The sequence below is a fragment of the Macrobrachium rosenbergii genome, chromosome 3 (genome assembly GCF_040412425.1).
Source record: "Macrobrachium rosenbergii isolate ZJJX-2024 chromosome 3, ASM4041242v1, whole genome shotgun sequence".
Taxonomy (NCBI): domain Eukaryota; kingdom Metazoa; phylum Arthropoda; class Malacostraca; order Decapoda; family Palaemonidae; genus Macrobrachium; species Macrobrachium rosenbergii.
Genome location: NC_089743.1, coordinates 89914971 through 89929640, shown reverse-complemented (window position 1 = coordinate 89929640; position 14670 = coordinate 89914971). Strand labels below are relative to the sequence as shown.

Sequence of the window (14670 nt, the reverse complement as noted above, 5' to 3'; positions counted from 1 at the left end):
TAATATACTGGACGTGAAACTAATAGGCTGCCTCTAGCTACGCGGAAAAGATAACGCTGCTACAAAAAAAAAAAAATAAAAAAAGAGCTTGTTTTTCCTTTCCTCTTGTACCTTAGAAGACAAATATGATCACGCAAGAAAAATAAAGATAAGGAGTGAGATGAAAGGGAAGATGTGATTTCTAAGATAACAGAATATATGGAGAGGATTTGCATGTTTTCGTTCGCAGGAAATTGACAATATTTCATCTGGCCTTGGCATCTCTCTCTCATACAGATGGCCTTGATTTGAACCTTACCTGTCCTACCCTTACTTCTCTTTCTCTCCTTAATGAAAAGACAGGTGTCTTACCTGTGATATCGCAGCCGCTTTCTCTGCAGTGACGCCATCTACCTCGAGTTTGGCTTTGGTCGCGGCTTTCTTGGAGGACTCTTCGTAGGAGACGTCCCCAGACTGTAATTTCCGGGACTCGGAGGACTGCCCGGACGCTGATTCGTAACTATCTTTATCGGTCACAACCTGAAAGTATCAAGGAGAGATACAGGTAAATGTTAAAACACTCATATCACGTAAAAATATTGCAAGTTTTAAAATGACATGTTGCGCTGGTCACACAAGACCCCCTTGATGTCTGTTTCGAAGCAAAATGACAAGAGTTTCTTCTTCACAGAAGTAATCGAACCTTCGCTGGTTAGCAGAATTAACACATTGCATCCCAAGAACGATACTGGTTACAAAAGGACGCTTAGTTCAAAATATTACAAGATAATGAACAGGAAAGCAAAATATACACAGAATAACTGGTAATAAACAAACAGCTCCGACTCGAGATCTGACTGACCTTAGTAGTCTGCGAAGAGGTAACCTTCTTCTGCTGGAACTTTAACTCTTTGGTATTGCTATTGCTATTTGTGAGAGCGCCTGTAGAAGCGAGAGGGGAGGAACTGAGTTGGTCCTGTTGAGCTGCCAGAGCGTTCTGCAGGTCGAATTCGGGGCCCTCGACGTCGGGGAGGGCCAACTGTTCCGTGGAGCCCATTTGCATGACGTCGTTGAGGGCGTCCATGGAACCCATGTTGAAACCAGAGGCCTTTAGCTTGTTGAAGCCGGTGCCCTGCAAGCTGGCGGCCGAGGTGCTCTGCTGCAGGGCCGAGTTGCTCGCTAACGACATCGAGCGGTTGTAGTTGACGCTGTTACTTTGCTGGAAAGAGAGGTAATAGGGAAAGAATTTAGTTTAATGACTTGTTTAGGGCGCTTCTGAGATCGTAACGGTTCTGCTCTGCATGAAAAAACTGCAATACTTTTTCATCTTACTTTAATAGGATGATACAAAGAGCATACAAATCAATCAATGATTACAAATCAACAAGAAACATTTCAAGACGATTAATCTTAAATAACCAAACATCCACGAACTGTTTCCAAAATAATCCAACTACATAGGGTGCGTTTGGGTGTCAATACTCACCGACGTCATTTCACTTATATTAGATTTGACTTCGGACATGGACGACTTAAGTTCAGATAAGTTAGACTTGTTGATAGTTGAAGACGAAGACTTGTGTTCACTTAGACCTAGGTTGGTACTGGAGGACTTGACTTCACTTAAGTTGGTCGAGGAGTGGGAGTGAGACGTATGCTGCGATCTCTTTAACTGGCTACTGCTACTAGTACTCCTACTGGTGCTGCTACTGCTACTCATGTGCTGGAAAAGAGCAAAATACTTCCATTTACAATGGGATACTTCAGCAGATATATTACTAGACACCACAAAAGTAAAATTTCTTCTTTGTTATCACATTACATGGTGGGTTGAAAACATATGCATATATAAAACCCTGCACTCACATATATGTGTGTGTATGTATGTATGTATGTATGTATGTATGTATGTATGTATGTATGTATGTATGTATGTATGTATGTGTATATATATATATATATATATATATATATATATATATATATATATATATAATGTGTATATAATGTGTATATTAATTTTTATTTTTTCCCTTTGTATATTTCTCATTTATGTTATTATCTAAATATTCGACATTATCATTTGTCATTATTTTTCATGTGGGGGGCACACCAGGTGTCTCTGCCCCTGGATCCACTAGTGTCTGCACTTGAATTAACTGAACTAAGTCAAAGACCATCATTAACATGTTAAAGTTACACTCATTGCATCAAAATACTATTAAATTTACCAGCAGTGCCCTGAATGTTAAACGTTAATTGTACACAAGGGAAGAGAAATTTTTTTTTTAATCAAAATTTAAAGGATCAATCGTTGTTCAAATTTATTATCAAGTACCCTGCCCAGCAATGCCTCAGATTCTCAGATGAAATGAAAGCACAAGACATGCACTCTGTCTTACAAATAATCCCAGCAAACGCATATAAGAATCAGAGTAAAAACACGACAAACAACTTAAAATGTACCTGTTCCATCACAAAGGGAGCGTGTCATTGCAACATTACAACGTGTTGAGTTTATAAAGCAAGACCTTTATTCACACTAAAGGAATATTGCAGAGATTTCAAGGAATTTTCTGTTTTCCTTTTTTTTTCTTTTCGTGTCACTGACCAATCACATTTATTAGAGCTGTCATTAGCCTCTCTCTCTCTCTCTCTCTCTCTCTCTCTCTCTCTCTCTCTCTCTCTCTCTCTCTCTGCATGATTTATCACAGACACATTTATGTGAGAACCATAAAATACTCAAATGGATCCACCCAATTCCTATCGTTAACATGCTCGACGCTCGGGCCATCCAGTATTCCTTTACAGCATAATTGCCTGTTGGTAATGCACAGCGAAAAAAATTCAATCGTGCAAGGACGTTCTACAATAATTATTATACATTTTTTTCTACTGTGCATCAATGCTGTGATTACTTAATCAACGAACCTTGTCGGCAAAAATGGCGAAAGATAAAGACAACTGATAAGTTTTTCATAATAATCATAAATCAAACGTGAAGAGAAATTTTCTGTGAATGTACATGGGCGTAATTTCAATTATGTACAAACGCACTGTACATGTACATCGCTTAAAATCTGCCGTTCACAGAAATAAGCTGTAACAGGAAATGTCATGAAAGACAACTTTATGCGCGTGTAATGGGCGTAATGAAATTACGAATGTAATGTGCATGTACATAAATTAAGCATATTTTAACAATATGCAAGTAAGTACAATGAACGACCGTAATAAATATCATGTACCCTAAACGATTGCCTTCCAACCACGCAATTACCACTTTCCAAAGGGTAATCTACAACGGATATTGAGTGGCCGCAAACTGACCGATAATAAATTAATAGTCAAGTTCCTGATCGCTAATAACAGGAGGGTTTACATTCCTTAGCCGAGGCAAGTCAAATTACATGACAAGAATGAATTAACAGGTTTATAATTACAGATTATTCAGAGAGCATTGATAAAGAATTTATTCAGAAGAATAAAAGCGCTATTTAATTTACTCAAGTGGTGAACATATCACACGTAATACTACTAAGTTGAAAATATGACGCTGTTGTTCAGATTGGTCATAACTTACTTCGGGTTGCCGAAAACATGAATGGCCCTCCCCTCCACGCGAAAATGGGGGAGAGGGGACATGATAGATCAGAGCGTTCCTGTAATTAAGTAACTGCGAGAATCCATAAAACTGATACACTAAATCATCACAAGTGCCAACACGTCTTAACAACACTTTAATAACCGGTTATTAGTAGATCGAAATACGGTTGAGAGTTCTGGCCATCAAGAGATATTTAAAGTATCACTGCCTCATTCTGACGGCCATCCTTATGGCGATCGCCGGAGGAAAGTCCATAAATATTAGGGATTTCCGACTCCGAGACATCGCTACCTAACCACACGACACTGCAGGCGCATTCGACCACTGCGAATGATGATACCGACGGCGATGATTCGATTGTACATCGAATTCCACGCGTATTCGCACATCACATCACATCACATCACGCACCGACGACGATGTGTAGCAAAGAAACACGGCTCTTCAGGAAGGTAGAGCTTACGTAAGAATGACGACACGTCCGATGGCATCCAATCACGATTAAGGACGTTACAAATCGCTGCCAACAGGGGCATATACCCCCTCCTCCCTCCCCCGTCCATCCCCGGCTCCTGACGATACTCCTCCCCTGGGTTCCACAGGGGTTAGTCAGCAACAGCGCACGTTCGTGGCACTGCACACCAGTTGCGGATAAACTTCGGGCAACAAATTGATTTTCGATATATAATTTTATCACAGAAATACAAATTAAGTTCCGTTGAAAATATCATCAGGTCAGACCTCCTAAAAGAAGCCATTAGCAAGCCAAACCTTTAACCAATCCATTAATCAATCCGATCAAGTTAATGCAAGTGGGATCACTAATTAACGTTTGGCGCGATGGGCTATAAACCCCATCAGTCTCGAGGATTGGGGATGAGGGGAGTCGGACAAAAGAACGGCAGATGCAGTTTCATGGAAACACACGCAGACACTCCTTAAACAAATGTAATAAAAAATCTCAATTACCACGGCTCAAACATCTTAACACCTCTTATCTCAGAGATACGTCAGCGCGAAAATGAGTTTCAACAGTGCCTTGATAAGGGGGGTCAACACGCCCGCATCCCCACAGATAATTCGAAGTAATTAAATCACCGGGCCATAAATCTCCTTCAAAATCTGATAAGTCTCGTGGTCACACCAGCAATCAGCTGCGGAGCTAATTAAGTGCCGTGTGGATGCAAAGGCAATTACCTCCGGTTGTTGGGTTTCGTCTTTTCTCTTGTTCTTCTCATTCCTGCACAATCACTTTCCTGAACAGACGTCTCAATTCCTAGTTTCCCACTTTTTGCTTTGGGTCCTCACAATCAAAAATTTTTTTTACTTTCATTCCTACGAGAGTTTAGTGAAAGTGACCCACAGTTCATAAAACAGTCGAAGGGGATTATAAACAAATACTGAAGATTATTCATCTAAACCACTTCCAAAAAAATAATAATAAAATATGAAAAATCTGATAAACTTCTAAAGCTAAACGCACCGTTATAAAACGATATTGGCGATACTGTTAGGATAGGTGTGAAGTCCAGCTATGAATAATAAACTTTATGACACACCGCTCAGGCCATAATCTCCGCTCTTATTGCCGACAGGTGGTCAAACATCCTAAATATTAGATTGAACATAAAGTGCTCAAATGCGTCCAGTGTTCGACACTTATAGCCAGACCGAAATTACATCATGGTGATATTCATTACATAGCTGCCATCTCTACGTAGCCAGAGAGAGAGAGAGAGAGAGAGAGAGAGAGAGAGAGAGAGAGAGAGAGAGAGAGAGAGAGAGAGAGAGATTTTGGCTTCAGCGTATAATGAATTATCTTTTTTTTTTTTTTTACATGTGAGGTACAAAATTATTTTGACCACGTTAGACAGAATGCCACAAAACTCAGAAATTTTGTCCATCAAATTCGTCCCTCGTCCTCCCATCCTCCGGCAGAGAGAGAGAGAGAGAGAGAGAGAGAGAGAGAGAGAGAGAGAGAGAGAGAGAGAGAGAGAGAGCCTAGGCCATTATGATCACTCTTAACGACTACCCGGGACTCTTCCAAAAGGCTACGCCTACTTCCCACGTCTCCTCTCGTAAAGAAACTCGAGAGCAAGAAATCGGTGGAGACGATGACTGAGGAGGAGGAAGAGGATGAAAAATAACAAACGATAAACGAAAATATAGGAGCTGACAACTACCAAGGGTGCGGTCAGCAAGTGCATCTTAAACAAAAAAAATAAAAGGACTCTTCGATGAAATTAACCGTCAGCAACACATACGCAACAATGATGGCGCAAAAACAGCTTAATACATTCCACGACAAAAAGGAACGAACAAATTCATTCTTAGCGTTCTCTTACGCCTTTTATCTCCCCCGTTTCATCATTAGTATCAACCCCCGTGGAAGGACAGGGACCAGCAGCCAATTGGCAGAAGGCGCAACGCCAGAAAATCCTTATTTGTCAAGTGTCTGACTCCTTTGTGACCGAGTGTTTGCAAAAGGCCTTTATTCCCGAATAAATTTCCCCGGGGCTGTTTGAACAGAGAAACAGAAGTGCCCAGCCATAACAACGATTTATTTATACTCCACTCTGCTTGCGCAAAGCCTCTGCCACAAAGACATTAGCATCTTCTTGCATTAGATTGGCAAAACTCAAGTGTCGCGCCACGGCCGGGTCCCGAAAATTTCGCGAACTCCACCCATGACGAACCTGGGCACCCGAGCGCCAGGGCATTGCATACCCCGCCCTAAACTAGTCTATCTTTAAGGAGGTCTTCCTCGTTAGAAAAAAAAAAGATGTATAATTCATAAGAATATGATGAAGTGAATGACACTGACCTTTTCACACAAACAGCCATATTGAGCTGGGACTGGTTTCTAGGTGTCGTATATAAACACAAATGTCTCTTCATGCATCCCGATATCCCAGTGAAGATCATGAGATTATATATATATATATATATATATATATATATATATATATATATATATTATTATTATATATATATATATATATATATATATATATATATATATATACATACATACATATATATATATGTATGTATATATATGTATACATGTATATATATATATATATATATATATATATATATATATATATAAAATACAATTAAAAAGTAAAACAATGCAATATGGCACGCGTAGTTTATCAACAAATATGAAAGAAGACACGCGCAGTTTATCAATAAACCGAATTAAAATAATGATTATTTTATCAATAAATATGAAAGAAGACACGCGCAGTTTATCAATAAACTGAATTAAAATAATTGATGCAGTGTATGAAGGAGTAGGTGGACTGTTGTGGACCCGGGGTTCTAAGATTTCACGTAATTTTAAGCCACGCTGTCGAGGTCAAGTCTCGACTCAATCAGGGCTGCTCATTAGTATTCCTTCCGTTGCAAGGCTGATGAGCAGTTGAAAAGAATTACCAGGATATGCGGCCCTAAAGTACCTGACGTTAGTGGTAGAACATCCTACAGTAGTCTTAATTAAAAACATTTTAAGTGTTATTTTTTTGTCAAAAACATCCCCGCAAATCGTACACTAAATCTCGAATATTAATACGATGGTTTATCATAAAAATAGCATTCAATAAAATATAAAAATTTTGATACATTTCACTGCTGAGTATATAACTGGGATAACGGCAGTAATTCAATGTGTAATACCGAGTGTTTCGCTTTGTAATACAGCAGTTTCACTCTCTGAAAAAAAGTGACGTCACACGAGTATCTGAGAATGTATTCAAGGTTTCTACTTAACATTCGCAGGAACTGGTTAAAATGCACGACACGTCACGCAACAGCCTCAAGGGAGGATGATTTGGTGCAGCAGGAAGTTTTAGAGAACTAGTACCAGTTCCCCATACGCCCTGTCCATTCCGTTCGTTATTTCTTATTTTTGTGACACTCCCAACAGCCCGGGAATTAAACAGTATATCTTAGAAATGAATAAAAAGTTTAAAAAAAGTTAAAAGTTTTCCTGGGCCTCTGTCGGCTCATAGGGCAGGCGCTGATCTCCTGTTTCTTAGGCCGACAGCCAAACGCGCGATAAAATATTGGCGGAAACACGAATTCTTCTGTTAGCACAACAGCTCGAGATGATGGAAATCTTCATAAAAGGGTGTATCTAACTTTCCATACTCAAATTAAAAAAAAAATAACTTTAATTATTACTATCCTATCAGTAGTAGCAGTAGTAGTAGTTATTGTTGTTGTTGTTAAACACAAGTGCATAAGGGTTAAACACCAATTATTATTATTATTATTATTATTATTATTATTATTATTATTATTATTATTAACTGTGCATAAAAGTGCATAAGGGTTACGCCACATACCGTCTTACAGAAATCATATCATAAAATAAATAAATAAATAAATAAATAATAATAATAATAATAATAATAATAATAATATTATTATTATTATTATTATTATTATTATTATTATTATTATTATTATTATTATTAACGGTACACGGAATACAGATACCTTACACCCTTCCTTCATTGTCCTACAATTCTCATGTACTTTAAAAAAAATAATAATAAAACAATCATCATTATTCCTATGTCGTCTAGCAAAAAAGGAACAAAAACGAACAGCCCAGAGCTGGAACTCAAGTCAGACTGAGCAGACAATTAAGACTGAATCCACTATCAGACTGAAGAACCCGGAACTACGAGGACCCATTTGAACACGTTTAAAAATGGCCATATTGCACGAGAGCCTCTTACTGCCCACGTAAGGCAAAAGACTGCTTTCGGCTGCATGCAAATTTGCTTCTAATTAGTATTTGTTAAGTACCGGTCGATACCTCATACAATGGTGATGTAGTGGACTCCGTGATGGCTCGTAAGCATTTTACCTAAGGTCTGCCTGATTGGGAAATACGTTATTTGATGTTTAAAGTTAAATACTTTATTTGATATTGAAAACTAAATACGTTATTTGATGTTTAAAACTAAATACGTTTTTGATAATGAAAACTAAATGTTATTTGATATTTAGAACGAATCTGAAATCGAAAAAGAAAAAGTAGATAGAATATCAAAGCCAATGCATATTCCATGTTAAGATTACGTAACGTTACCCGCAAAGAAATGCATTTAACCCGAACCTCAGCTGTGGAAGGAGAGAGAGAGAGAGAGAGAGAGAGAGAGAGAGCAGCAGCAGCAGCAGCATCGAGTTGGCACTGGGTATCGTTAATGAAAAAAGAAGCCCTCACCAAATCTTAGTACCCACATCCATCTGGTGAGCCAATGAATGCATAAAGCCAAGAGGAGAGAACATATAACGTAGCCGCATATTCCTTCTCCTCTCTCAAACACATTCAAGGGATGACCTGGGGGAGGGATGATATAATGGGTTGGGGGGGTTAAAAAGGGGGGGACAGACAGAGACTATCATTCCAAGGCCAAGGACGGAATGTTCATACTCCCTTACAACCGCCACCTACGGCATGTGAGTGGATGTACTCTATTACCTCGGAATTTTCTTGCCTGTGCTACCCACTCAGATACCCACTCAGAACGGGGTATGGTGATGTATGAATACGACGGGCAATAAACGTAGTGATTCTTCATGGAACGATTTTTTCCACGCTAATTCAACGTGGCACGCCTCTACAGTGCGTTGAAATATGGCCAGTAATTTCCGCACGGTCTTATTTAAAAGGACGAGGAATAATGTTCTAAAAAAATAAGCCTTCTTAAATTACGCTTCAGCACTGAAATAGTCCCTTATATATAGAATGAAAGTAGTGATTTTTTTCTGAGAAAAAAAAAAACAAAAATAAAACGATAAGAAACAATTCCATAGAGAAAAAAAATCTCCCAATTATAAATGGAAATTAACGATAGGAAAAAATAGCAGAAACGAATTACTCTTCCTATAAGCAGTTCCAAGTGCGTGTTCTCCCTGGAACCCTTACAATGGTCGCAATTAGCCAGCAATAAATACAATTAACGGGGTTGTAGCTCCTGGCCATTCGTCCAGCACCCTCCGTATCAACTGGTATGACAGCGCATCCGTGGCGAATTAATTACCTAACTAAGGGGACGAATAATATTCTAGGGAGAAATGAATTTTTAGCAACAACAGTGATAAAAGAAAATGAACCATTATTGTCATCATTAACAGTAAACAGCCAAGATTGGGGCAAATTAGATAAGTTATATATATATATATATATATATATATATATATATAATATATATATATATATATATATATATATATATATATATATATATTTATATATATATATATTTCTCTTTAGTCTGTAATAACAAATGGAATATGTCGTCAGCAAATAATGAAGAAACAGTGTCCCGTCTCGCGCTGTTATTAACGCTGGTGTTACTTTCACGATTAGTGCGGAGATAAAATCAATATCACGGCCTTAACAGAAGAGCCATCTCTCTGCAAATGCCTGGACGAGATAATATCCAAGGAGAATAGTTCAGATTACAAAACATCTGGCATCCTTCGACGCGACCCCGATAGTCTGGTCTCTCAATGCCGTCTGTTCCCGGTTGAAGAATCATTTATTATCGATCACTAACAACTGTCTCTTTTTAATGGTTACTAAAAGTACCTCGTTTTCGAAGGATACTAAAAGTACCTCGCTTTTGAAGGATACCACTACTGGCTCTGTTTTAAGAATATCAACAATGCATCCATCTCATAGATATCAAAACAGCCTCCATTTCAAGGATATTATCAGTGCCTCCGTTGAGGGGATAATACACTACCCTCGCCACAGGATATTACTACTTGAGTCTTATATTTGGTCCGAGTGACCAGTTCCCTAACAATGCCAACACAAAATCTTTCCTAATATAGCAACGAAAACACTGTTTGACGAGCCTCGTGTGCAGTATCGTAAAGCTGGGTCGATCGGAGATCAGTGCAGGAGGACGTTAGAGGTGACATCCCTATGTGCCGAATCCACAAACTACGACTTTAAGGACACGTCGGTGGCTACGAGGCCATTCCGCCTGGCTCATAAAGCAACGATAAGGCGAAACTCCCGTGTTATTAAAAGGAAAATCCGTCTGTGCGTGTGCATACGTACCCACAATCCCGAAGGAGTGTGGAATTTACGGAAAGGGATGATTAAATGTTATTATATATTATTTATGACATATTTCCTGAAGGAGAACAAGTTCACACGGAGGTCTTAATGATAATCCTTAACTGTTCTCGGTATTTCAAACCATATAGTTTCTGATTTATAAAACCTATATTTCCATTTCAATGGTACAAAAAATGTGTTTATATTTCCTTATACATACAAAGGAAACGCTACCACCTGGGAATTATTTAATCCAACTGGAAGAAGGCCAACCACCGACTGCGGCTAAGATCAAGACTTTATGATAAATGAACCAAATATATGAGTACTGAAGAAAAAATATTTATGAACAGTAACTAACCCTCTGGTGATCATATGAAACCAACCCTGGGAATACTTTCAGAACTGAAAAGAAGAAATAAAAATCGCGAAAGAAAAGGCGCTGAACTCGACTGTCGCCTTTCTGGACCGGAAAACTTGTCAAGCAACCAACCCCAACGCTGCTCAGGTGTTGGTGGGACTTTCTGAGCGAAGGATAATTTACCTCTAAATATTACGTTATGTACTTATTAATATCCATCTAAACGTAAAGAAAGAAAGGAATGATCTATTGTCTTTTCCTCAAGAAGGGAATTGAATTCCAGGTATGTTTAAAAATCAAAGAACATATCACATAATTATCTTGAAGTTCCGCCCCCAAAATAAACCTTCCCCCCAAAAAAAATAATCATCACTACCTAATTATATATGCTTATGATGAAGATAGATCTACAATTAGCAGCACTTATATAAAACTGCATTAAGTGCCTTACACTTCCTAAAGAAGGAACAGTGAATCATCAAGACAAAAAATAAAAAAAAAATCTTCTAACAGACGAGAATTCGCTCCGAGACTAAAACTGACCTCAAACCTCAAATTAAACTACGGAAAGGAAGGCAAATATTGACAAGAATTATGAAGAGGCAGGTGGCACCTGGGGCTTCAAACAACCTAAAAGAAAAAAAAAAAAACTTAAATACAAAGGAACCAAACGCATAAGGAAATTTGGCAAAAGGTGCAAGACCGATAAAAGAAAAATAAGTCTTGACACGTGTGAGACCACACCGCCTAGACTACAAAATAGCTCTAGAGAGATTAAATCACGAAGAATTTTGAAGAGCTCATCATTCTGAAGAGCTCATTCCGTGTCAGAATCGATATAAATGAGGCGAATACAAATTTATAACTCGGGGAGGTCGCATCACCCTCGCGCACTAAACGTGTAAGATTTTTATTACGATGATAATCGCAACCTGGCGAAAAGTTACCTTAATCGATCAGCTGAAGCGAGCAGTGTGCCCTAATGTAATTACATTATAATTGCTTAACACACGCACATATTTTGAAAGGAATATTCTCTGGTCTTAGTTGGGATTTTTATTTTCTGAAAAAATGACTGAAGTAAATAACCACTCTTACTGTTAAGCGCGTACGAGTACTTAGTAATAGGAGAAGGGAGTGTTCCCTTACACTGCTTTTATTTTTTATTTGTTACGACGAAGTTCTGTCAAACGTAGCAGTCCTGAAGGAACCCAAAATTTGAAAGGAAATGCTGCCGATTCAAGTCGAATTCAGTAAACGATTACTGAATGGTGTCAAATCGTTTCAGTAGATTTGACAGATACTCATGAAGCCAAATCAAATACGATTTACGGTGGCCACGACTCTCTCTCTGATTTACAAATACAGACAAGTATCATTTCTGACGTCAGAAAATAACCGCTAGGTTGCAGAGTATCAAAGCACGTTGGTCGTTGTTTCCAACATGAAATCTAACAGATTATTAGAAATTATTACAAAACGAAGACTTATCTCCAAAAGAGTAAATCCATTAAGGAGGGCAACCCCCCCCCCAACACAAAAAGTACTTCGTAGCAATTACTGAAAATCTTTACCTTCGATCAATACATTTTTTTTATAAAGATTTAAGCATACTATACAGTATATCAGCACGGGCCACCATTAAAATGAAATACAGTCCTATTAGCCAAGAGTGGTAATTAGCCACGTTTAACACAGAATAAACAGGCGACCACTTTTTCAGCTGGTGATTAAAAAAAAAAAAAAAAAAAAAAAAAAAAGGCCATGCCAGCTGGCAACTTTGGTTTAGTTGTCACAAACATTAGCCTTTCCTTGAACCAGACTTCCAAATATACGCAAGTAAAACCAGTTTCCTCCAGGAACATGCACAAAATATACACGCAAGTGTAGTCACACATGCCAACAAAATAATTCACACAGATAAATGTATTAATATAAATACTCGGAAAGTAAGTTCGCCAGTATTCTTGAAACTCACAATGCTTCAACCGACAAAATAACGCGCAAAACACAACGTACTCCCTTGTAAAAGAAAACAAAACACAGTCGCTTCACTCAAAATGAAACTGGTCGCCCACACAGTTCGCAGAGACAAATGACAGCATCTCTCTTCATTAAAGGCGAGAGCGAAGAAACACACACGAAAAAAAAACACACACAAGAAAACACACCGTATCTTCCATAGGGATCTCCCGCCTCTTCTTCACTGCCGCGAAGATCAATTAGACAATGTCGCTTATTTTTTCGCCTTCATTTAACGCCCGGGCGGAGAGTCTTCGTCGCTTCGCCGCTCCGCCGCTCACCCTACAGCACTAGTTCGCTAACACAGCCATTCATCTTCGACAAGAGCACAAAAGCACGACTCCTCTCCAGATTAAACCGAAAGAACAAATGGGCGTCGGCGTCGGAGAAGTGCACGCGGAGTTTACCTGTGGGCGTCGATGGATGATGTAAGACGCGTCGCTCATACCTTTCAAATTAGGCTACGGGCCGAAAATGCAGAGGTGGTCTTTCTCCACGTCTCTATTACTTTCGAGGGCTTTAAGGGGAAATATGATGTGGCCGTGTGGGTAGGGAGAAGGACCATCGGATCAGCACTATCTTTGTTTCTTTCCTGTTTCGGTTTCATAAATGCATCTGCTGTCAATGGGCATCTTTGGCAGATGTTTGCCGCTGAGGATATTTGTGGATGTACGAATTCTTTGAACATTTGTGTCTGCATTTGTTTGATGACACGAATTACTCGAAATGATAATCTATCAATGAGCTGTGCAAATAAACCGATGCATTAATTTTCATACTTTTGCAAACTGCACGTCTGACGGAAATGAATCCTCGCAATCACTCTCAAATTACTGAAAGATGAAAATCAGGTTAATTATGAATTCGCTGACATAAATAAATAATAAGAAATAATTGACTTCGAACGATTACTCCCAGCGGTCAGAGACTGTTTTAAAGGCGATCGACGAGAGGGAATTTCTCCGATGACTCAGAAATGAAGAGTAAAGTTTGTCAATCACCGCAAAAAGAAGAATACCAGAGCAAGCCCAAATTACCAGATCCAAAACCAGCGCCTTGCTGGATAAAAGGTCACCTGTGACGGGGCTATCTAATAAGGAATTTTATATCAATTTCTGTCATGACTAATGCGTAACATGACTGTTATTTTCGTCTTTATGTCTCAAGTACAACATAAGGAGTTTACTATTTCATCTTTCCCCTTATCTTCGGTATGCGTATAACACACGCACGCGCGCGCGTATGTATATATATATACAGTATATATATATACATGCATACATACATATATATATATTATATATATGTGTGTGCGTGTGTGTGTGTGTGTATAATCAGCTGAAATTTAGTGCAATCACTGTAAGTTTTCTAATTGATATTTACCTCTATTTGCCACTTAACTCCAACAACAAAAAATTCGATAACACGAAATAATATCGTATTTTAACGAAATTTCCCAAACATCTGGATCCTGTGCCACAATTTACGCAGCCTTATGAGAGAGAGAGAGAGAGAGAGAGAGAGAGAGAGAGAGAGAGAGAGAGTTCCGGCCACGAATTTATCTGCGCTGAGGGCAGTGTTCCATTAGGCTTGTCAGTTAAGCCGCAT

General features: G+C 38.7%; 1 protein-coding gene across 11 annotated transcripts in view; it reads right to left on the bottom strand.

The window, feature by feature from the left end:
• Positions 1 to 14670, bottom strand: part of Sarm (sterile alpha and armadillo motif) — a 727304-nt gene that overhangs the window by 28842 nt on the left and 683792 nt on the right. For all 11 annotated transcript variants that reach the window (XM_067085040.1, XM_067085041.1, XM_067085045.1 and 8 more), the window contains 3 exons: positions 1466 to 1702; positions 842 to 1198; positions 352 to 519 (listed from right to left, as the gene is read on the bottom strand). In XM_067085040.1, the coding sequence (XP_066941141.1) occupies positions 352 to 519; positions 842 to 1198; positions 1466 to 1702 (762 nt within the window). The remainder of the gene's footprint in view (positions 1 to 351; positions 520 to 841; positions 1199 to 1465; positions 1703 to 14670) is intronic.